At 30.7% G+C, this 25713-nt stretch overlaps 2 protein-coding genes and 1 long non-coding RNA gene across 4 annotated transcripts in view; 2 read left to right on the top strand and 1 right to left on the bottom strand.

Annotated features, from left to right (window-relative positions):
* Window positions 1–7353, top strand: part of LOC111714922 (uncharacterized) — a 24405-nt gene extending 17052 nt beyond the window's left edge. Inside the window, exons 13-21 of one of the 2 annotated variants that reach the window (XM_023490156.1) lie at window positions 640–740; window positions 815–918; window positions 1434–1607; window positions 1910–2028; window positions 2710–2755; window positions 3458–3548; window positions 4798–4853; window positions 5300–5435; window positions 7211–7353. In XM_023490156.1, coding sequence (XP_023345924.1) covers window positions 640–740; window positions 815–918; window positions 1434–1607; window positions 1910–2028; window positions 2710–2755; window positions 3458–3548; window positions 4798–4853; window positions 5300–5435; window positions 7211–7260 — 877 coding nt within the window. In that variant the 3' untranslated portion in view covers window positions 7261–7353. Of the gene's footprint in view, window positions 1–639; window positions 741–814; window positions 919–1433; window positions 1608–1909; window positions 2029–2709; window positions 2756–3457; window positions 3549–4797; window positions 4890–5299; window positions 5436–7210 lie in introns of both variants that reach the window. The other variant, XM_023490155.1, reaches the window with a different exon arrangement.
* A 3875-nt stretch (window positions 7354–11228) lies between these two features.
* Window positions 11229–21067, top strand: LOC111714923 (uncharacterized). The gene is made up of 9 exons (XM_023490157.1): window positions 11229–11325; window positions 13946–14000; window positions 15529–15592; window positions 16383–16516; window positions 16738–16817; window positions 17952–18038; window positions 19748–19801; window positions 20452–20508; window positions 20653–21067. Exons 3-9 carry the CDS (start codon window positions 15537–15539, stop codon window positions 20752–20754), a joined length of 570 nt encoding a protein of 189 aa, XP_023345925.1. The 5' UTR covers window positions 11229–11325; window positions 13946–14000; window positions 15529–15536; the 3' UTR covers window positions 20755–21067.
* A 1968-nt stretch (window positions 21068–23035) lies between these two features.
* LOC111714924 (uncharacterized) lies at window positions 23036–24453 on the bottom strand. Its single transcript, XR_002768122.1, has 2 exons — window positions 24063–24453; window positions 23036–23989 (listed from the first exon to the last, which is right to left on the bottom strand). It is a non-coding gene; the product is annotated as an uncharacterized LOC111714924 (long non-coding RNA).
* Between the last annotated feature and the right edge of the window lie 1260 nt (window positions 24454–25713).

Below are 25713 nucleotides of genomic sequence, written 5' to 3'. Positions count from 1 at the left end.
TATCGTTAGAACTGACGAGGGTCAACCCAGACCGAAATATATTTTCAATAAATGTGGAACCAACATCTACTTTTTTACTCTACAGAGGTTTGGCCCATCACCATCACCGAGTTTTTAGAAAATTTCGTTTTCCTTGTTACATTTGACACTTGTGACGTTGTGTATAATTATTCCATTTCTCTGATGTAAATACGACATGAAATTCTGTAAATAAGACAATTTCAAGGTTATATAAAGTTTTATACCTAGAGAATAGTTTTTTTGGGTCTTCTTGAGGATTTTGCAAAGAATTTCGCAAACAATTGCATATAATCTTAAATGTAGAAAAATAGATGGTTTTTTTAGACATTCTATGAATTTATTAACATTTCAGGATCTCTGGATTTCAAGAAAGCAAACTAATAAATCAACAAAATATTTTAATTCATAAAATACAGCAAAACATGATACCTGCAACAAAACAGTTTCGAATAAAACTCTGCAATACATAATGAATATTTTAGATTTTTATAAATTGATAAAAAAAATAAAAGACAAAAGTAACTAGAAACATCTTTTTTTTAATAAAACTTAAAATTAATAAAGAAAAATATTGTCGAAATAATTGTTGGAATGTCAAGCTAAAATTTTTTTATTTAGATTTCTGTGTCAGTATGATCTTCAATGGTATCCGTTCGACATTCAAAACTGTCAACTGCAGCTGACCATGTTCGGCAAATCAGGGGATTTTGCTACCCTTGGTATGCGAATTGTTAAATAAACAAAAATAAGATATGGTATGAAGAATGCAATGCAAGAATTGTTTTATTTTCAGAGGCAGAAATAATAAATTTCTTCGGGAAGAAGTCTATAAAGGAGTTTGTTGTTGAGAGTTACTCAATGAAAATTTCAGAGAATAATGGACAAACGACGCTTAAGGAAATTTGTTTCACAAAAATGTTTCAAACGATTGTTTTGAAAATATATGTTAAAGTGAGTTATCATCTATAGCACGGCACTGGTAAAGATTACTTAAAAATTGCAATGTTTAAAAAGGTTTGGATTGAAATAGGGTTTTCAATTTTTTCTCCAGATCAATTTGTTAATGTTTTACTATCTTTCTTAGAGCTATAAATAATGTAAAACTTTTAAATAATATGATTACGAAATGCTAACTCTGAACGGAATTGATCCAGAAAAATTGTGGATGGAAAATATGAAAATCCCAATACTTGTACTTACTGTATTCACATGTAAGTTACGTTTTAAAATCTGAATATTTCAGTGTAACAAACTTTAAAAAGACTTAAAAAAGACTTAAACAGACTTCAAAAAGACTTTAGAAACAACGACTGCAAACTTTTTGCACTTTAACTCATCAGATTCTTTTTATAATTTCTTATTTTAGCGTTAAATTACAACAAATCATTTAATGGAATGAAACAAATTTTAAGATGAATATCATATTGGGACGAAATCTACTACCCATTGCTTTAAACACCTACCTTCCTTCAATCCTGCTTATCATTATCAGCTATGTAACAATTTTCTTCAAACCATTCTTTTTTGAAGCAATTGTTACTGTTAATCTTACTACCTTGCTGGTCCTAGTTACTCTCTTTGTCAGCGTAAGTTATTTGTAAAGATAAGATAAGATAAGATAAAATAAGATGAGATGAGATGAGATGAGATGAGATGAGATGAGATGAGATGAGATGAGATGAGATGAGATGAGATGAGATGAGATGAGATGAGATGAGATGAGTATGAGTTAAGATGAGTTAAGATGAGTTAAGATGAGTTAAGATGAGTTAAGATGAGTTAAGATGAGTTAAGATGAGTTAAGATGAGTTAAGATGAGATAAGATAAAAAATAAAAAACGAAAGTTGTTTGATCATTTTTTGGAACGGTTAACAACCCTTTATTCAGGTGAGTAGCAGTCTGCCCCCAACCTCGTACATGAAGATGGTGGACATATATCTAATCTTCTGTTTAATCATACCTTTTGCTGAAGTTCTTCTCATCACTTACATGGATTATCTGAGAATGTAAGATTCATGATATTTTTGTGTGTAAAAACAATTTAGGATATTCATTTTTAAACCTGAATTAACGAAAGGCTAAACATATTTTATAGTTTTGAATTAACACCTTTCAGTAACCACCAGGGTGTCTCAATAAACATGGGAATTAAGAGTTTAAAAACTTCCAAGAGTGTATAAAAATAAAGATTGGTTCTATAAAGCTTTTTTGCATTTTCAAAATTCACAGAGATATAAAACATTTAAACGAATTTGTTGTTGTGTTATAAATTTGAATCTGGAAAGATTTCTTAATATCTACATTAATTGCGAAAACACAAAGATAGTAAACTACATTTGGGAATTTTAGGAGTTTTAATCATGAAATGTTTTTAACGGGGATACTACTAAAATTGTGTTCATTATAAAATACCGCGTATAAGTTCGGTTAAACTAGACAATATAGATTTCGTCACTTAATTACCATATTTATTGGGACACCCTATACATAGGTTTGTTTAAAGGTATTGTTTTCAGTTATCATCAATGTTTATAAATTTGTATTTATCCTTTACTTAACTTTTGACCTACTTGTTTAAGGTTCCCAAGCACCCTCTGAAAAAAAGTTGCCCTCTGAGGAAACTTGCAGGGCTCTAATTCATTTTGTCTGGGATATTTTTTTGATTAAGATATTTATTTTAATGTTAGGTCTACTGAATCTCACCCGCATCAAGAATCTGAAAACGAAGAGAAGGTAAATTTTGTTTATCGAAACTGCGCAGTTGCTCATCAAAAACGTATATAAAAAACCGGAGATAAAATAACCGACCTACTATTTTTTTTAAATAACCGAAATCAATATGCATTTTTTGAAATTGAATGTGTAAATAGGAGGCGGATGATCAAAGTGGTGTGTGATATATGCATGTACGATAATCGGCTTAAAAATGAAAATGTAAAACTGAAACTGAACTGAAAACCTAAGCCTTAGAATTGTATCTGTACACCACCTAAAAGCTTAGATTACCTTTTTAAAACTCAATTTAACTTTTTGGTTTTAATGTTAACGTTTCTTTAAAAAGAAGTCTGAGCAAATAACTTCCTTTTCCATCTCCAAAAATTTTCAAATTAGCACTTGAAACAGAAATCTCAAACACCAATCTTTAATTTCAAATTAGCACTTGAAACAGATATCTCAAATAGCAGTCCTTAACTTCAAATTAACACTTGAAACAGAAATCTCAAACAGCAATTCTTAACTTCAAATTAGCACTTGAAACAGAAATCTCAAATAGCAATCCTTAACTTCAAATTAGCACTTGAAACCGAAATCTCAAACAGCAATGACTGTAATTTCAAATTAGCACTTGAAACCGAAATCGCAATCAGCAATGTCCGTAATTTCAAATGCCACTTTAAAAAATGTTAATTTACTTTTAAAACAATGTGTTTTCAGACCCAACGGACCATTAACCACCATGGACACGTAATTAAAGTTAACGATGATGATCATGATGTTACTGCTGCCAGCCCTGAACCCCTGTTTGGTAAGAATTCTTGACACAATTGTCACACTCAATTATTGTTTGAACTCAGTTTGGTTAACCCTCAATCTAAAGAGGGATATCATCCGTCCCCTTTAACCCTAAACAGGCTGGGGCTGGGCGTTTGGCGCCCCCCGTTGTAGTTTATTTTTGTCCTAGCACTCTCATTTTTGACACTATCACCGTGAAATTTTGTGACTTTTAATGAAAAGTAATTCAAAGGATTTTTTGTTAAAAAAAAATCTTTTTTCATTTATCGGTAGGGTACAGGGCGGAAAAAAGTCTGGTCTGGGAAAAAATAATCTAAAATAGCCCCTAACTTTTTTGTGACTAAGCTCCAGATCTAAAAACTCTATTTTTGAAAGGCCCTTGATAATGCATGTAGAAATATGTGTCACAAAATATTTTTTTCTCACTTTTTTGACCCTTTTTTAGGCCTTTTTTTCAACCCTCCCTAGCACCCAAACTGTTAAAGTTATCGGTCTAATTTTTTTCTTTGAGCTGGTCATGAAAAAATGCAATGAACATGCATTCCAACCCTATACCTATTCTCTAAGGCCTTTTTCTAGGGGGGGGGGGGCGCCAAACGCCCCCCAGGCTTTACATAGAATCAGACCCTCCAGCCTTTATATGGCTAATCCTCATGTATGAGAACTGGGCCCAATTTAAATTACGAAATCAAAAAATCCCTATTCACTAATCTGGCATCAAAATTTGGATGGCTGTCTAATAAGCTTATTTTCAACAAAAAAACCGCTCATTTGGCAGTAATTAAACATTTGTTGCCAAATAATAAATAAACAATAAATAATTGTTTGAAGCCCTGACCTTCAATCAGTTGTTAAGTCAGACATTCCTGGATAAGCAACAAAAATGAAAACTACAAATACATCTGATATCTACTATACTAAACTTCTGACCTACTCATCATCAGCTATTCTACACTTCCGACCTACTCGCACAACAACAAAAATACTGGTTTTGACAAAAATAATTATTTTCTTTCAAAATGAATTTTCTGTATAAGATTAAAAATTCAAAATTAATAAATTGTTAAAAAAAACATTTGCTGCGGAACAAGCGATTTTTGTAGAATTTAATCGATTTTTTAATTCATACTTTAGAGTGCATATTATTTAAGAGAGAAAATTCTTTCAAAGTTCGAGGATTTTTATATCTAATAATGCAATTAACAATGAACAAATTCTGAGCTAAAAATTTTAAAATTTCTGAGTCCATCTTGGTGTTTTAGTGAGAAGAAATGATGTACCAAGATCTGTTGGAGATATTCTCAGGAAATTTAGAAAGGTAAATCCCTTGAATCTCATTGAACGCAATGAACAGGTAAAATGTTTGAAAGGAAAGTGATGCACAAATAATTAAGACAGAGCTAATTTTCAAGCGTCGCCAGGCCTTTAACATCGAATTTTACCAAACAATCGAGTATTGGGTATAGAAGATAAAAACAACAATTGTTTGTCTCTTGTTTCAGTATTGTTGCAGTATTTGGTAAAATTCTGAAATATGTTTTAAAAAAGGATAAAGAATTATTATAAGTTAATCTATTTTAAGCCGATAATCAAGAATATATTTTATGTACAGATGAGATTGTATACCAGGGGTAGTTTTTAAATTTATAATATTATTTATAGCAATAGTTACTCCCATCGTTTACCCCAGCTTGGCATAGATAAATAGTTTTATCTTAAGTGCCTGGCGTGCACGTCGTATTTTTTTTATTTTTTTTTATTTAGATTGAAGTAGAAACCCTAGGATCCCTGTATTCCCACGCTAGAAAGAAGGGAACCCTCATAACCTACTGTAAAAGGTTTGCAGTGTACGGGATACCGGTTCTCATCATCATGTTCCTAGCTCCGTACATCATCGTTGGTAGGTTTACAAACACTGTTATTGCATATCTATAATGAAATTTACCATGACGTGTCACATGACCATGAGTGAAAGATAAAACAATAGATTCATAATTATAGTTACAAGAAACCTTTACGTAAGTTGTAACACTTTTCTTCTGTACGTGAATCCTTAAGGGGTCTGTAGATGTTATTTCTAGCGACCCTCATTTCATAGGGGGGGAGTGTACCCGATACTCAATAGTACCCTTTCAGACTAAGGGCGAAAGGCCCTCGATCCCAATTTGTCTAAGAAAAATGATTGAAATTCTTTCTTCTTTAGATGGTTTAATTCGCTTGCGGTTTTGTTGCTGCAAAAATGTTGGGGAAATTAAATACTTTCCGGTCTATAAATACATTTATCAGATACAGGGATTAAAGGTTATATTTAGGGTTTCCAACGTAATAGATTATTCTCTTACGCGTAATTACGTGCAGTTACGCGTAATAATTTTCATTTCGTGTAATTTCGCAGGATTATGCGTAATTGGGGAAATATTCATTTCGCGAAATTACGGCGTAATTTCGCGTAATTTCTACAACGTAATTTCGCGAAATTTCGTAATGATTATGCGTAATAATGAAAACTATAATTACGCGTAATTTAACGTAATATATGCGTAATTACGCGTAATGCTCCTGCGTAAGTGAAAGAAAGTGTTACGTTTCGTTACGCGTAATTACGCGTAACGAAATTACGACTGGAAACCCTATAACGTTGAGATCAGGTAAAGCCCTCTTAAAGTTGAGGGTATGTAGGGTTTCCACCGAACGAAAACTTTTGCGAAAAAATACAAAAATTTTCGTTCGTATTTTGCAAACTTTTTCAAGAAATTTCGATTTTTTTGGCAAAAATGAATTTAGCGAAAAAATGCGAAATGATACGAAATTTCCTGACTAAAGTTTTCACGGAAAATAATTTTGCGAATAGTAATTTTGCGAAAAATAATAATATCAAAAAATCAAAAGTATTGTAGCTGCAACAATTAATTGTGCAAAAAAAAAGAGTGGAATACTCTGTTCTGTGAGCTCAGCATTAGAAGTTTTATTTTATCATAATTAATAAGTTCTTATTCTTTACTTTAATAAATGATTGATAAAAAATTTGCAAAAATTCTGTATTTTTTTCACGAAAATTTGGATATTTTTTCGCGAAATTTTGGTATTTTTCGCGAAAAATTCGAAATTTCTGCGAAATGATTTCTCTTTTTTGCTGGACACCCTATACTTATGAGTGCATATTTAAAAGTGCGTTCTCAATTCTGCGTCGACATTATAGTGTTATTTTTTGCGATATCATGATAAAATCTGAAAGAATATGGTTTTCAAATGGGTTACTCCTTACTTCTAATAAAGTTGAGCCTTTAAAGAAGCTTTCATGCACATTATAAACTGAAATGGGACCGGGTAAACAAAACTAAATTGCATCGTTAAAGTTAGAACCCTCTAATTGTAAATGTGTACCTCTATCATTACCCAACTACAGTGGTAGGCGATTATATCAATAGAATGAAGACGAGTTTTGTATTTAAGTTTTGATTGTTAACGATCTTTTTTCGAATTACAAGTTTAAAAGTAATCAAAAAGAAACTTTTTAATCGAAAGCTTCACTTTACTTCTATGTTTATGTGTATCCATTCCATACTACATTAAAAGCTTGATGTAAATCAAAATTTAAATCGAAAGTTGTCTTCATTATATTGATATATTTTATATATCCAGTTTTCAACAATACATTTATTAAAACTGTTTTAGGGTTTCTTCACGTAAACCAAGCAAGAAAAGAAGCTGAACAACGGAACTAAAGTATCTACATGTCTAACCCAGAACTTCGGAGACACCGAAAGAACTTATAAAATGTTTTTTTCTGAACCTACTGATATTCTGATAATTTTGAACGCTGTAGATATTTATTTTCTTTAAGTTTAATAATCATTTGGAACTCTTTAAAACTGCCCCCAAATATTTCATGGCTATTTATTTGTTTTTATAAATTCATTGGGAAGACGACATTTCATAAGTTCTTTCGATGGCTCCAAGGTTATGGGTTAAACTGTACTATAAAGGTGTAAACTGTTCCATTTAATCATAATTCATTTGATCTATTTAATATTCATTATTATAGATTTACGTCTTTTTATTAGGGATAAATCTTTCTCGGAACTTTTCTATTCGATACCTAAATAGCTTGATCTCGATATTCACGGTGGGCACTTTCTAATTTTACGCAAAATCTGTTTGATCTTCTCTAGATTCATCCACAATTTCTTTTTTCTCTCATTTGTTGAGTTCAACATTCTTGGCTTCTAATTGGCTGTTGGGGTTCCACAGACGATACTCATGAAACACCTCATTTAACTCTAAAAACATCTCATAAAAATTTAAAAACAGATCAACACTTTAACAACAGCTCATTAATTTGGTGTACACAAATTTTCATTAAATTTTGCTAATCTAATAACTTGCTTATGCAGATCCATGTTACAGCAGACCTTTCCTAAAGGAATGTCTGTTAATAAAAGAAAAAATCGATTCATTTGCTTAATTTTTCTGAGAGAAGAGAAAACAATTAAAAATTGTAATTCTCAATAAATAAATCATAAATTAAACATAAATCTAGTCTTAAAACTTGGGGTTATTTAAAATCAAAGATGAATTTAATCCCTTTAAATCATTAAATCATAAATTAAATGTATTTAATATTTAATCTTAGAATTAAGGGTTATTTTAAATATAAGATGAACTTTATATCCTCTGAATGTATAAATTATAAATTAAATGTCATTAATATTTAATCTTAGAATTAAGGGTTATTTTAAATATAAGATGAATTTTATCACCTCTCAATGTATAAATTATAAATTAAATGTAATTAATATTTAATCTTAGAATTAAGGGACATTTTAAATATAAGATGAATTTTATCACCTCTCAATGTATAAATCATAAATTAAATGTATTTAATATTTAATCTTAGAATTAAGGGTCATGTTAATTAAAAAATGAATTTTATCACTTCTTAATGTTTAAATTATAAATAAATGTAATTAATATTTAATCTTAGAATTAAGGGTCATGTTAATTAAAAAATGAATTTTATCACTTCTTAATGTTTAAATTATAAATAAATGTAATTAATATTTAATCTTAGAATTAAGGGTCATGTTAATTAAAAAATTAATTTTATTACTTCTTAATGTATTAATCATAAATTAAATGTATCTATATCAATTTCAAGATCTTCAATTCTTGGATTTATGGATATTCAAGAAATGTTTCATTGTAATCAATTAAATATTTACTGTTATCAAAATGTTATTTTGTGTAGTTTACTAAATATAAAAATGGAACTTTTTACACCTAAGAATTGGGAATTAAGTGTAAAATAAATGTAAATGTATTTAATCCAGCAATAAAGAAGATCTATTAAAAACATTTTTGATGCAGTGAGAATTAGAAATCTTTGGAATAGAAAGACGACATAGTTTTATTTGTAGCTTGAACATCATCTTTGAAAGTGGAATGATCCGTTCTGTGCACACTTTGTATTATGTTCATAGGACTATTTTGAATCATAACTTGAGTCTTAACTATGTCTTCCTATTCCACAGTTTTTTGCTTCTCACTGTAAAGTGTATAAGACCAGGAAAACAATAGACAATTGAAAGATTTAAAATATGTTTTGATTTGAATTTGTTGGTCAGATTTCACCAGTTCTTTAAAAATGACACTTAGGCATCTGGCCTAGAAATAAAAAAAAACACCTACAATTCTCGATAGCCAGTGGCGCAACCAGGGGGGGACGAGTTTTTGCCCCCCTCCCCTCAGCAAAAATGCCGGAAACAATCATGAAATTAACCTGTAGATGGGAGCAAAAATGCCGGAAATAAACATAAAATTAATCTGTAGGTGGGAGCAAAAATGTCGGAAATAAACATGAAATTTACCTGTAGGTGGGAGCCAAAATGCCGGAAATAAACATGAAATTTACCTGTAGGTGGGAGCCAAAATACCGGAAATAAACATGAAATTTACCTGTATGTTGGAGCAAAAATGCCGGAAATAAACATGAAATTAACCTGTAGGTGGGAGCCAAAATGCCGGAAATAAACATGAAATTTACCTGTAGGTGGGAGCCAAAATACCGGAAATAAACATGAAATTAACCTGTAGGTGGGAGCCAAAATGCCGGAAATAAACATGAAATTTACCTGTAGGTGGGAGCCAAAATGCCGGAAATAAACATGAAATTTACCTGTAGGTGGGAGCAAAAATGCCGGAAATAAACATGAAATTAACCTGTAGATGGGAGCCAAAATACCGGAAATAAACATGAAATTTACCTGTAGGTGGGAGCCAAAATGCCGGAAATAAATGGTAAAATGGAAGACAATCGTTCAAACTAATTCCGAGAAACACATTTTTTATTTATGATTTTGAAAAAAGAAGTTTTTGATCAAATTTTTCAAATTAATAAACTAAAGTAAAAAACAGTTACTTATTGTAAAATAATAATATTTTAACATATAAAGATGCTGTATTTTTCGACCTACGCTCATCAGCTATACTACACTTCGAACCTACTCGCAAGTGGTGTACAGTTGCCATTTTGACATGTGGCTGCAGCACCCAGCCCTATAGCCTGTCCTATCTTGTCCTAGTCGCAGCGCTCACCCAAGAAATTGTCTTAACCCGACGTAACCTTATGATATCTTAAATATATACTAAAAAACGCTGTCATAGGTCAGATATTGTAGTAGGTTGGAAAGTTAGTAGGTGAACAGTTCGGCAGTTGGAATTTTGCGTATAGACGATATAATACTACCAAAATGAGAAGTTCCCACTTCCCGTGTGTTTATGTTTAAAATGATAACATTTAGAGTTATGACGTTCCAAAATGTCGTCTTTACAAAAATCTTAATTTTTTTTATATTCAAAATAACTATTTCGATTTCTTTTAAATTTGAGAGTCTTTACTCTTCATATTTTCAAAGAAGATAAAAATGGCCAAGAATATGTGAATTTTAAATCCTAAATCTACTCTTTAGCTCTAAAATAACGTCTCCTCCATTTTATCAAATGTCGTATTTGTAGAAATGATATTTAAGTTCTAAAACATTTTTACTGTAGTAAAGTCAAGGATATTGACGCTCTTAAAATAGATTTCAGGTTTTTTGGTGATATTTTTTACAGGTTTTGTAAATACTCTTTTTGTCTTTATTTAATGCTATTTCCTTTTTGTTTAATGGTTCGAACAATTTTAAAATTTAATTTTCAACATTCCTATAGGCTTGTTATGTTCAATACCAGTTTAGGTACTTCACTAGATAACACTAATAGGTATCCACGAGAAAAAAATTCTTTTGTGAACCTAATTTTCATTATTTTGATTCTAAACTTGTTTTTTTAAGATTTTAATCGAAACAATGAGATACAATCCTCATTATTTGTCCATAAAATGCCTGATAAATCATGAATTTTGGCTGAAATATCAATAAGAATTGTGTATTTTAATCTCTGAAACAAGTTTTGCTGTTTTTGCGGAATTTTGGTTATTTTTTGTTGATTTAAACGCCTCGTTTAACTCTCCCAACTGAGGTTGCTGGTTTATGACGTCAGAGCTGCACTCACCAAACCTATCTAGGCCTATCCTTTGCATTGCAGTTTTAAAATGCACTTTTCTTATTTTCTGCGTGCACTCCCTAGACAAGGATACTGATTAGTTCACGCAGACTCATTGCTGTGCAAGGTGGCCATTTTTGGAGAGTTTGAAAAAATTGATTTAGTTATGCTTGAACCTAAAAAAGTGTATAAGAGTGACAGGGTGTTTGCTACCAACATTGTAGAAAAATAGAGTAATTTAGTAGACTGTAAGTTTTTGTAAAATTTTATACATTATAGACTATTGAGATGGTAAATATTAAGAAATAGACCTTGAAAACTAAATATCTAACAAAATTTCAAAACCATTAAAATATTTATTCAAAACATAGGTTTTCAAAGCAAAAATTTAATGTCGTCATGATTTACAAAATCAAGAGTTTCAATATCATCTTTAATCATTTTGCTCCCCCCTCCCGCCTCTTCTACCCTCAATGGTTCATACCCCCATTTTGAGCCATTCTTAAATTTAAGCACTGTACTCACAGCAATCAAATACAAGACAATTTTAGATCAAAGATATAAATATATAAGACCCTTTTAGATCAAAGATATAAATACAAGACACTTTTAGATCAAATAGATAAATACAAGACACTTCTAGATCAAAGATATAAATACAAGACAATTTTAGATCAAAGGTATAAATAAAAGACAGTTTTGGATCAAAGATATAAATAAAAGACAATTTTAGATCAAAGATATAAATAAAAGACAATTTTGTATCAAAGATATAAATGAAAGACAATTTTGGATCAAAGATATAAATAAAAGACAATTTTAGATTAAATAATAAATACAACAATTTTAGATCAAAGATATAAATTCAAGGCAATTTTAGATCAAAGATATAAATACAAGGCAATTTTAGATCAAAGATATAAATACAAGACAATTTTAGATCAAAGATATAAATACAAGACAATTTTAGATTAAAGATATAAATACAAGACAATTTTAGATCAAAGATATAAATACAAGACAATTTTGTATCAAAGATATAAATACAAGACAATTTTGTATCAAAGATATAAATACAAGACAATTTTGTATCAAAGATATAAATACAAGACAATTTTGTATCAAAGATATAAATACAAGACAATTTTAGATCAAAGATATGAATATGGGACAAGCTATAATAAAGGACAATTTTGATCTAAAAAGTAAATACAACATTCTTATAGAATTAAGATGTACAGGACAATTTTAGATCCAATATATATATAAATACTGGAAAACTTAAGTTAATGTTAAGATAAGTTTTAATTTTGCTTGTTTTAAAACAACAAGAGAACATTTTTTGCATTATACAGAGCGTCCCATATCATATTACACTATCTCCAATCTTTTACGCCAAAATACGCACATAATACTCGAAAAATCTAGCATTTTTTGCAAAAAAAATTTCTATTATCCATATTAAATTTTTCAAAATGATTCATTCTTCTTAAATTTTCTGATTTGTCCCCCAAATCGTAATTTAGACCCATAGACGCGTTCTAATTTCATGACACCCTGTAGATAAAAATATACATTGGAGAACCTCTTTTTAGATTTGCTTGTGCCATTTAACATCCATATCATTGCAGAGAGTATTATTTATTACGAAAATCTTATTCATAACCACGGACAGAGTGATCGGGATGTATAATGATTTGTAAGATAGTTCGATAATTCTGGTAATATTTTCGAACAAAATGTTTGTAATTTCAAAATGCTTTTGGTAGCTCATGAAGTTAATATTTTAGAAGAATTTCAGCTCATCTAACATAGAAGGTTATCCATAAAGCATGATAATGTAAAGACAATCCAAAACTCTAAAAAACATGATCCTATTTCAAGTTTGATTTTTGGTTTCTGCATTCAATTAAGTACTTTGATGGTGTACTTAATTATTAGGCACAGAAAGCAAGAAAACGGACTTAACAATTTCCGAACAATCGTCTCTGAAGTCTCATTCTTTGTGGGTAACCTTGTATATTAGTCTCATCTTTACTCCTGAGTAACTCTAACTGAGAATTTGAGAAAGCCCGGGTCGACATGGGTCATCCCTCCCTTCCTTTATTCCCCCCCCCCCCAAACTTCAGTTATGTTTCCAAACTGACCCAGATGGGACCGGGGGAAATGTTTCGAGTGAATGTGTTAAAACAAGAAGCACAACTTGACGTGTTTAAAGGGACAGTAAGAAAATTGAAATAAAGAAATTGCGCATTTTAACTCCAGAAAAAATAAGACGGAAATTTTCAGAATAAACCACTTATCAAGCTAGGAAAACAACGATGTTTTCCATATTATTGATCAGTTAAAGGTTAAGTTCATGTGTAGAGGGGGGGGGGGGTTTGTACGCCCCTCCCCTCTTTCTAGTGATACATTTGGAGAGATGTGATACCATTTACATACAGGGTGTCCCGCATCATATTGCGATTTCCGGGACTAATGCGAAAATCTTAAAAAAAAACTAATCATTTAAAAAATTGTATATTCCTAATATTAAGATTTGCATGCAGAAAATACTATGTTTTTCGAGTGTTATGTGTGTATTTTGGCGTTAAATATTGGAGATAATCTAATATGATATGGAAAGCTCAGTATAATATAATAAATACACAAAACTTTCGTTTTTTAAAAAATAAATCAAATATTATCTGTTTAACATTCTTCCTTATCAAGCCAATTTATGTTAGGTATATATTACCCAACAATTAGGCAGTATATCCAGGCAGTCAGCATTGAATACTTGCTTATCATGTCTTTCTGTTGGTCAGTGTTGTTTTATTTTAAAACATTTAAGACGACCTTTTATCTCATAATTTAATTGATTTTCAGACCCTTCAGTCACGGTGAAATTAAGGGAAAGCATAGGGAGCGTTTAATTGAAAAGGTAATTTTATATCCTATATTCGATATTTTTTTTAAAGCTTTCCTGTTTAAAGAAAATCGCTCAGATTATTTATTATTTATTATCTTTTGGGTAACATTAACGAACATTTTCATCTTTTGGGTAACATTAACGAACATTTTCATCTTTTGGGTAACATTAACGAACATTTTCATCTTTTGGGTAATATTAGCGAACATTTTCATCTTTTGGGTAACATTAACGAACATTTACATCTTTTGGGTAATATTAACGAACATTTTCATCTTTTGGGTAATATTAACGAACATTTACATCTTTTGGGTAATATTAACGAACATTTACATCTTTTGGGTAATATTAACGAACATTTACATCTTTTGGGTAATATTAACGAACATTTACATCTTTTGGGTAACATTAACGAACATTTACATCTTTTGGGTAACATTAACGAACATATTCATCTTTTGGGTAACATTACCGAACATTTACATCTTTTGGGTAACATTATCGAACATAATTTACATCTTTGGGGTAACATTAACGAACATTTACATCTTTTGGGGAATATTAACGAACATTTACATATTTTGAGTAACATTAACGAACATTTACATCTTTTGGGGAATATTAACGAACATTTACATATTTTGAGTAACATTAACGAACATTTACATATTTTGGGTAACATTAACGAACATTTACATATTTTGGGTAACATTAACAAACATTTACATATTTTGGATGCCACTACAACAGATATCGAAGTAACATTGAAATTAATGCCATTCAGACAGAAGGCTGGATTTGAATCGTTATATTATTAAGTATCATATTGTCATTTAAGACTCATTATGTATGGGTCATCCTGTATGTAAACTAAATACTTGTGCGAACTTGCATCCTCGTGTCTCCTTGCAAGCAAATATGTTTGATTGCATTGCATATCAAATAGATTGAGCCTGCTTATAAAAAGTTTCATCAATTTAAGACAGAGTCCACTTTGGAATGTCTATTGCTTTTAGAAACTCTAAGTAATTGAGAAAATTATCATCAATTTTTTGCTTGAGAGCTTGCAAGGCTGCAACTTTAAAAATCACGGTGCATCCGGGATCTTATCAAATGCTCTTCAGAAAAATGAGTTGTGTCCAGAACCGTTTTAATTTTAAATCTTAAATGGCGAAATTAAATTAAAGGGATTGTATTCAAACAGATAATAGATCCCAGTTTTACAACGGTTCCTTGAAAGCTTTTTCTGATCAAGTATAAATTAGATATCTTGAGATAGATATGTTTTTGTTTCTTTAAAATGTTAATTTTCATTTGTGATTTCTCTGCGAAAGTGTCTGACGCATTTCGTGTTTTTAAGCAACAATGGAAACTCACAGAAATATTCACTTTAAAAACATTAAAACATTAATAACATGGTATCTTCCAACATTTTTGATTAGATTACGGTTTCAAGGGTACCGTGTTCATCGAGTATGTCCTCTTTGTATAAGGGGTCACTTGAAATTACGCTTACAGTCCCTTTAAACTTGATGTTTAGTCCCTGGGATGGGAGATATGGGGATAAGAAATTCTAAGAGGGAACCCTCTCTGGCAGATTTTAGGTAAGGGATGAAATAAAAATATTTGTTTAGAAAGGTATTGTTCATATATCAGGGTTATGTGGAAAGTACCAAATGTTGTAAAGAGAATTATTCGATCTCAAAATATATAAGAAAACTTATTTTTGTAAAAAATAAACGGCTTAGCTTTAATTACATTTTTTGTTAGAGATGGGCGGCGCGTTCGTTTTTTCTTTTCGTTCGTTTATCGTTCGTGGACGACCAATTTTGTTCGTTTTTTCCTTTGTTCATTGTTTGTGATTCTTTCGTTTTTTACATTTGGTTCGTTAATCGTTTGTGAACGACATATTAAATTCGTTTTTCAATTGTTAAACAAATTGATTTTCGCGTTCTCAAAATTAAAAAGTAAATTTTCTACAATGTTTAATCGTTCGTTATTGGTTAAGTTTGTTCGTTTTGAAAAGACGATTGATTTTTATTTCTCTGAACGATCCAACTCAGTTGTCCATTGTTAGTTTTTTTTTAAACGACACCATCCTTAATGAAATATTTCGTTCAATCATCGTTCGTGAACGACCTATTTCATTTGTTTTTTTGTGAATCGTTAGAAAAATTGATTTTGCTCGTTCTCAAAATTATCGTTAATTGTCTTCACTTTTTATGCGTCGTTTTTAGATAAGTTTGTTCGTTTTAAAAGACGATTGATTTTTATTTCTCTGAACGATCCAAGTCGTTCGTCCATTGTTAGTTTTTTTTCGTAAACGACACCATCTTTAACGAAAACTTTTTTTTTACTAAAATGACGCCCATCCCTAAGTCCTGTTTATTTAAGGGATGTGTGGGAAGTTGCAGATAGGATAGCAGCCTCATGGAGTGGTTCTAAACATAGACAGGAAAAGGAGAGGAAAGAAGGGATCTTTAAAACTAAAAATGAAGTTGACGCATTTATTCTATCTAGTCTAGCCGGTAATTCATAATTATAATTATCTAAATAATTAAACAAAACGTTCCCTCTGGCCGACCAAACGGCTGGACCAAATGGGCTGATATTTTTTTGCGGTTACTCATGGTACACATTTTTTCCCACCTTTTTTTCCTAGTAATAGTAATAGTAATAGTAATAGTAATAGTAATAGTAATAATAATAACGTTAACAGTCCCTTTAATAATGTTCTATAATTGCACAGGAGAGTTTTATGCCTGGCTTGGAGAGGAAGATGTAAAATCTGTTTTCAGATTTATTTTTCTCGTCTTTCTAACCAACAAGGTTAGACCACTGTGTTTCCTTCCCCTACCCTCCTCTATTCAAACATAGTGTGAAAAAAGGAAAAATAAATGATATTAAGGGAAAATGTATTTTTAAGTAAAGGTATCAAAAGATAAACTAAATTTTTTAAATTTCTGCAAATCCCCCCAAAAAATTTTCTCTCTCCAAAATTTAAACCTCTGACCATCTTTAGTTTTCGTTGTACAATCAGGAAAAAAAATATGTAAAACATTTCTTTTGTTCCTCATGCACAATTTTCTGAAGAATCTACAAATTCAAATACTAAATCAAACTTGGATATTTTCAGTTTCTTTATTTATTAATTTTAAAACCAGTATACGAAAGAAAAATAATTGAGATTTATAAAACTTACTTTTTCTTTTTTAATAAAACTTTAAAACTAAAGTAAGGCACAGGAAAATTTCGAACAAAAATAATGCAATGTCTTATAATTGAAAATATGGATTATTATCATAGATTTTATTGAGGTATTTTTTATACAGGAATAACCAGAAAACTATGAAACGGGAAGACGACTTTCTAGCCATTTTGAAAGTGTATTTTATGTTGTCACAAAGCAAAAAATTGACTTATGAAATTACTTTTTGAGTGAAATGGGTCTGTTTGCACTACACGATTGCTGTGCCCCATGCTTATTAGACTATTTAATGTCATAACTTGGGTCTAAAAGTCGTCTTCACTGTTTTTACATTTTAAAATCCTAATACTTAAAATTTTTTTCTAAGGGATTGTAAGCGCAATTTTAAGTTACACTCAATGCAAAGATGACAATTCCAGATTTACTACGGTACCCTTAAAAACTTTGTCTGATCAAGAATGAATCAGATATCAATGATGTTTTTGTTTCTTTAATCTGATTATTTTCATTTTATATTTTTTCTGCAAAAGGGAATTGCGCATTTCTTGCTTATAAAAAGCATTGGTGAAACTCACAAAAATAAATTCTTTTTGATTCAGAGAAACGAATCGAATGTATCTTCCAAATTTTTGATATGATTAAGGTTTGAATGGTACCATTGTGAATTGAGCATTGAAATCGTTACATGGACGGTCACTTGTTATTTCACTGACAGTCCCTTTAAACTAATTTAAACAGCAACTATTTTGTTACAGGCGTCTGTAGAGCAGAGCATTCAAATCTTATTGTTAATCCGGGATCTTGTTTTTCTTGATCAAGTTCAACCTGAAGTTCCTTTCCAGGTATACTACAGTACAGTACAGTACAGTACAGGTATACTACAGTCTACAGTACAGTATTCATAAAACATTTTAATGGTTCACCTCATTTATTATTTCTTTCAATTCTGAATTGCAACAAATGAGTTTTGTTTGGATTTGTAACAAATTAATTCTAAAAAACATGTCTTGAATATTTTTACAAAAAAATTGCTCTTAACAACCATGGTTTCTCTTTTATCATATTCTATCAATCCCAACTATGATTTCTCTATTATCTTATTTTATCAATCCCAACCATGATTTCTCTTTCATCTTATTATATCAATCCCAACAATGATTTCTCTTTTACCCTATTTTATCAATCCCAACCATGATTTCTCTTTTATCATATTATATCAATCTCAACCATGATTTCTCTTTTACCCTATTCTATCAATCCCAACCATGATTTCTCTTTTTTCCTATTCTATCAATCCCAACCATGATTTCTCTTTTATCCTATTCTATCAATCCCAACCATGATTTCTCTTTTATCCTATTCTATCAATCCCAACCATGATTTCTCTTTTTTCCTATTCTATCAATCCCAACCATGATTTCTTTTTTATCCTATTCTATCAATCCCAACCATGATTTCTTTTTTATCAAATTCTATCAATCCCAACCATGGTTTCTCTTTTATCATATTTTATCATCCCAACCATGGTTTCTCTGTTATCACATTTTATCAACCCCAACCATGGTTTCTCTTTTATGATATTCTATCAATCCCATCAATGGTTCTCTTTTATGATATTCTATCAATCCCATCAATGGTTCTCTTTTATGATATTCTATCATTCCCAACCATGATTTCTCTTTTATCCTATTCTATCAATCCCAACCATGATTTCTTTTTTATCATATTCTATCAATCCCAACCATGGTTTCTCTTTTATTCTATTCTATCAATCCCATCAATGGTTCTCTTTTTTGATATTCTTTTAATTACAAAACAATTAGAAACAGTTTCTTGGGACAATAATTCCACGGTTTTCTGTCTTCCATTTTTTTAAAAATATATCAGATCTAGAAAATGTTTAATTTGTCTTCTAGCAATGATGATATGATAAAACGCTTATAAATAAGAAAATAATAATATGGTTTTGTCATGCAACAAAATACAGGCAACCTTTATCATTTCTATATTAAATCTATTTATCGTAAAAAAAATTAAACATGAAATGTCACAAAGACACAATTCCCCTGAAGACTAGAGAAACAATTTTAAGTGAACCTCCGATTAAAGACGGACATGTCGGATTCACAACTAAACCTTTTAAGCCTGTGTTTGATTAAGCATCAACAAGATATCCTTATTTTACAGTGAAAAATTGTTTTTTTTTTAATAGAGGTTGTAATAGTGACGGTTAAGAAATAATAAAGGTATATTATCAAATTTAACTTTTCAAGGTATAAAACAGCGATAGCTTCTTCATTCTTACTCAGATTAATGTTGAAAGGGTACCGTTGTGAATCAGATATGCCACTCTAATAAAACTGCGTTTACGTATTCCTATAAGGACATGATGGGGCTAAAATGGGCCAAATGCTTCGTATTTTACATTTGAAGATTTTGAGTGTTCAATGCGATGAAGACGACCTTTTCCGTACATTGGAGTGTATCCAGATTCCAGAGTATCTAACCTTCATAAACAACCTTAGGATAAACCCTTTATCAAATATTTCAGGACCCCACTGATGTTTGTTTTACAGTTTACACACATCTACAAACACTTTCACAGGTTGGTTTCTATATTCAACTTTTTTATTGATTATCTTACACTGCAAACTACAAACAGTATGAAAAGGAAAAATCGACGTGACATCTCTGGTACAACTTCGTAGCTCATCTAGCATTGATTTTACTCACAAGTATGAGAAAAGAAAGTTAACTCGGTTACATTAGAATTCAAAGCTTTTTTCTTTCTAATATCTCTTTAAAGGGACTGTAAAGGAAAAATGAAAGGGGGTATAGTTAGTATAAAACCTGAGAATCTCAGGTTTTGAACGATACTTTTAAAACATCTTTCTGATGTTCCTGTCTCAAGAAATTGACATAAAACTGTGTCAAAACTATACCAAAACGGACATGTGTCAGATTTTTCCTTTACAGTCTCTTTAATTAAAGGAGTAAAGATTGAAAAATGTAAGAGTTTAATCTTAAGTGACATCTAATTATTTTGACGCGTCTTATCAAATTTTGTAAACACTATTTGTGCATGACAATTTTTGTGAGAGCTAGAGATACATATTGTGGTAATCAGTATTGATCTAGCTTTATGTCCGGGTTCGCATTTGTGATTGAAGTCCTATTAACCCGTCCTGTAAAATATGTACTGCATTCAATTAATAAAAAATTGTTAGTGTATATTTAATATATTAATTGTTTAAGGGCTGTAGTAAAACGAAAATAGCCTCGCTAAAAACTCTACTACTTAAACTTACAAAGGTATTAATTATTCATAAAAAAAATTAGATTTTTAGGATGCATTTGAAAATTCAATAAAGTTTGAAGAAAAAAATGTCTGATACATTTTAGCAGGAAAACCGTTAAACAGTGTATTAATGAAGTTTGAATATTGCTATTGTTTAGGATCCAGTTGTTGTTGATGAACTAGATACAAGATACAGAGAGTTCTTGGTTTCATCGTTTTCAAGAATCAAGATTCAAAATTGCATCATGTCACTTTTATAGGATGTAAACTGCATCATGCCTTTGTTTCAAAGCCCATTGAATGTACATGACAAAAAATCAGACTAAAGATTATATATCTTTTTTATATTCAAAACAGCGTGCAACTAAAATTTAATTATTTTACTGAAATTTTAAAATGAACTTTTCAGATTTAATTAGAGTTGTGTTTCGTTTGCGTTTTACTTTACTTTGGAGACTACTATGTATTTAAAATTTTATCCATTATTTGTAAAACAGCCTTATTCCAATCTATTAAAATGTTTCAATTGTTTGTTTTTCATTATTTTATCTTAATAAATTCATTTGAAAATAATTTTTTTATAAACGCAGGTTTGAAATAGTATTGCACGGTTTCGGTGTTTTTTTTTGAAGTAGAGATTTTTTATTGGTATATGTGTAAAGAATGTAAATAAAATAAATAAGTAGTAATGTAAATAAAATATTAAAAAAGGCTTTTAGAGCGCTTCGCGCCCCCTTTCCTAGTAACAATTCTGGTTTTTAACTATATTTCTCTGAAAAAACGACATTTAATCCTTTTCTTTCCTGTCAAAACTGTTCAACTTTGAATACAAAGAAACAGAAACCTAGACAAGCAAAGTTCATACCATGTTCATACAGATGAGAACAAGAATGGATCATGGAACAGAAACCTAGACAAGCAAAGTTTATGCAGATGAGAACCAAAGAATTGATTATGGAACAGACATCTAGACAAGCAAAATTTATACAGATGAGAACAAGAATGGATTATGGAACAGACATCTAGACAAGCAAAATTTATACAGATGAGAACAAGAATGGATTATGGAACAGAAACCTAGTCAAGCAAAGTTTATGTAGATGAGAACAAGAATGGATTATGGAACAGAAACCTAGACAAGCAAAGTTTATGTAGATAAGAACAAGAATGGATCATGGAACAGACATCTACTGGGAACGTATTGTGGATATCAATACTTGATCACAATCTAAATTATTAATCCGCAGATTAGATTAATCTTTAGTTGATATCCTCCATCAGAGAATGAAGGAAGCTTTGATTACGGGAGGAAAAACTGAAATGAAGATTTTACGCATTGATCCTTTAATCGATAGCTCCCACAGTGGATATCGTGATCAAGCGATCTAAAAAAAATTACCAGTCTGTTTTGTGTTTACCCTTAATCCAGAGCTGAAAACTTTAGAATGATGGATATTGAGATTAATGCTTTATCCTCTCTTATGAAGCCGAAAAATTAAAAATTTTGCGCGCCATTTAAGATTACATACTGAAACGGGAGGAACTCTCTGATTTAAAAAAATGGTTTTTTTATTTTTCTCTACTATATCCAAGAACGAGTGGATTAGGAAGAAAGATAAAAGTGTGTCCATTGGATACTCAGATTAAGTAATCGGGATTAAGGATATCTCAGCTCTGTTTGCTTAAAAGCAATGACCGGCAATGTATGGTTGTTGAATTATGCTCTAGTATGGTATTGAATGACGAACACGAAAAATGTAGTAAAAATTCTACAGTAAACTAAGTAGTTGTTTAAGAACAGGTTGAGAAGATGAAAATTATCCATTATCATCGAAATTAAGTAATCTCATTCAGTTATCGGTATATGTAATGTCTCGTTCATCACAAACATTTTCTGTAGATTTCCTGTAAATTTTATTGAAAAGACGACATTTGAAGAATTTGAAGAAATCTGCGATTGAGAAAATTTCAATTGATAAATATGTTCTTAAATTAGTTTACTGTCGAATTTTTTGAGCATTTTTTGTGGTAACTATTTAATATTTTTTTTAAAATCGATTCTCAAAACGTAACCAACAAACTGGATTATTTTGAACGTCGACTTTGCACTCTAACTCAGTAATTATACATCATTAAAACTTACATGTCTCAAATAAATTCTAAAAAATGTCTCCACAATACTACATTCTCAGTTCAACTAATATACATTGCCGGTCACTCTCTTTAATCTTAATATCCATTGTGGACACTTTTGATTTATGCTTAATCCCCTTTTGTTGGTTCCGTCTAAGAAAAGTTCTCTTATTGGTTGCGCGCAAAATTTCTCGGGCTCTGATTGGCTGTTCGGTTTTTAAAAACGACAGTCTGATTGATGGAATTTTAGACACTTTCCTGAATATAATTTACAGATAACATTGATCTTGATATCCGCAATACAAGAGTTTCTAGCTTTGGTCAATATTGTTCAATACAAAAATTAAGAAGATAGCCCAAAAAGTTCGAAAATAAAGTATTAATGATTAACGAAAAAAAAGAAAAAAATAGATTGAAAAGAAGATTTATTTGTTAAATTTTTTTTCTGATTACAATTTTATAATTCCCTTAAATCTAAAGAACTGTCGATAAATTATTTTATGCGATCAGTTCAAATGGACGGAGTTGGTTGGACTTTTTTGTGGCACTCTGGTACAATTTAAGAAAACATTATTTTAATATTTAACAATAAAAAATTTACGAAAAGTTTGTGAGAAAATAAAACAACCTTTGTTGGTATAAGTTTCTTAAAAAGTACCCTGAGGCCTCCCTTACAAACTAGGAAAACATTTTACGAAAAACATATTTTACAATTCTAACAAACAAAAAGGAGCAACTGTAAGTTTGTAAATAATAACAAAATTTTAAATTAGAATTTTAGATTGCGTAGAAAAATTGATGAAATGCAAACTGAAATAATCTTGGACTTAAAACTAAGTCTAAAAAATGTGTTTCAATTGATACCAAAAAAATGTATTCGAAAAAAAGGCAAAAAACGTAAAATTAAAAAAAATGGAACAAATATCACAGAACTAATTTTCAAATGGAATGTTGGTGAGTCGGAGACAGTCATTTTAAACAAGTGTTTTAAAAATACTGAAATAATAAAATTACAAAATATTACAATATATATACACATAAATATAAATATATACATGTATATTATTTATATAAGTAAATATAGAAGTGTTTGATGTTTATAAAAATAAGAAATAAGCAAAAATAATTAATACTTTTTACAAGAAAAAAAATTGCAGAAAAATTATTAAAAAAATATCAAAGAACAAATCATAACATTGGAATGTTCGAGAGCGGAGAATGCATAAAAGCATTGTACACTATTCATTAATCAGTCATACAACATACATCATTCAAAACCATTTTCTCTCTTTATAATCTTTTCATGTATTCACATTTCATTCTTAAATGCAATTGTTGGGTAGAGGAACAAGATAGGTCTTCCTGAACATATAACAAATTTAGCTGGATTTAAAAAGATTCCAAAATTTCAGATTAAATAAAAAACAAGTTTTACCTGTTTCCTGAAAATGAAAATTAATTGTGCTGGAAAATAGCTGTGTGATGGTTTTCTGCTGAAATGTTCAGTTTGTTTGTGCAAAATGTTAGCGCTTGTTGTTTGCGCATTTTCAATGCTGATGGCTTGCGCATTTTGAGCGCTGATGGTTTGCGCATTTTGAGCGCTTGTTGTTTGCGCATTTTCAATGCTGATGGTTTGTGCATTTTGAGCGCTGATGGTTTGCGTATTTTTAGCACTGATGGTTTGCGTATTTTTAGCGCTGATGTTTTGCGCAATTTAAACGCAGTTGGTTTGCGTTAATTTACGCATTTTGCCCAAAGGCAGACGGATGTTAGTCTGCGGCTTGTCTAATCTTCTACATGGTGTTCTGAAAAAAACATGATTAAAATTTTGTTTCTTAAATAATTTTGATATACAGAATTCCAGCTGCTATTATTTACAAAGTTGAGGTGGCCTTGTTACCCAACTGCACACTGCACACTGCATATATTGACTTTGCTGATAAGACATATTGATCCTTCTCTCCCCCTTCCTGCCCCCCCCTCATACTTTTATACAATGAGTCACAAAAACACATTCTATTATTGATTGTAATTTTTCGATAAAATTCTTCAGTACGTTTTTCATTTGATATCGTATCCTTCCAAGCGCCCTACTCCTTAGTCCCTACTCCCTACTCCCTACTCCCTACTCCCTCCTCCATACTCCCTACCCCCTATTATTGATTGTAATTTTTCGATAAAATTCTTCAGTACGTTTTTCATTTGATATCGTATCCTTCCAAGCGCCCTAGTCCCTAGTCCCTAGTCCCTAGTCCCTAGTCCCTAGTCCCTAGTCCCTAGTCCCTAGTCATAGATGGAAGAGTAAGAAAGGTAGACATGATGTAATTCAATACTATACATTCACCTCAACATTGTTAATTTACAGGGTTACCCACAAAGAAACATACTTTCATGAGGACCAATATAAAACTCTTTGAAAATTGAAATTCTTCCTTAAAATGGGTTGTAGAAAAAAAAAGATTTTGCAACTGCAAGGAAAAACACAATTGTATAAGCAGGTGGTGGAAACATAAAATGTAAGATCAAACACTGAATATAATTCCGTATAGTCGCCTCTGAAGTCTCATGCTTTATAGGTAACCCTGTATAAATAGAGTTTCGGTTTATCCTTACCCTGGACCATCCCTGGATCAACAAATCTAGTAATAATGCAGAAACAGAAATTTGAACGCGCGAAAATCCCGAATTTCCTTTTTGGGGATATGGGTGTATGCGTAGATTTTAATTTAAGAAACCAGAAAAGCAAAATCAAAATTTAAATATACCACATTTAATGTTATTTCTAAGCAAAACTGCCGGAGTTCTGATATTGGGTTTCCTTCAGGGGGGATGATAGTTCTCTACCTGTGTGCTCAGTTAGCTGTACTGTACACTTACAACTGTTTACCAGAGCCCAAAACTTAAGACAGGGTATCGTTATGAAAACCAGTTTTAAAACCCGGGTTTCACAAATGGGGTTAGGCAGTTTTATGAATATCAATATTTTTGTAATAAAATATTATCACTTGATTTATATTTTCCATTTTTTTCGAATCTCTTAAATCAAAATCTACACAAATGTTAAGACCCCAAAAAGGAAACTCGGG

The sequence above is a fragment of the Eurytemora carolleeae genome, unplaced genomic scaffold, assembly GCF_000591075.1.
Source record: "Eurytemora carolleeae unplaced genomic scaffold, Eaff_2.0 scaffold1652, whole genome shotgun sequence".
Taxonomy (NCBI): Eukaryota; Metazoa; Arthropoda; class Copepoda; order Calanoida; family Temoridae; genus Eurytemora; species Eurytemora carolleeae.
Note: the sequence above shows the minus strand (reverse complement) of the source record. Positions and strands in the feature narration are given on the sequence as shown.

Coding starts and splice junctions, on each gene's coding strand:
- LOC111714923 (XM_023490157.1), top strand. CDS start 15,537: ATGGGAGATATGGGGATAAGAAATTCTAAGAGGGAACCCTCTCTGGCA. Junction 19,802..20,451: donor ATCTACAAACACTTTCACAG/GTTGGTTTCTAT, acceptor TAATTGTTTAAG/GGCTGTAGTAAAACGAAAAT. Junction 20,509..20,652: donor TACTACTTAAACTTACAAAG/GTATTAATTATT, acceptor GCTATTGTTTAG/GATCCAGTTGTTGTTGATGA.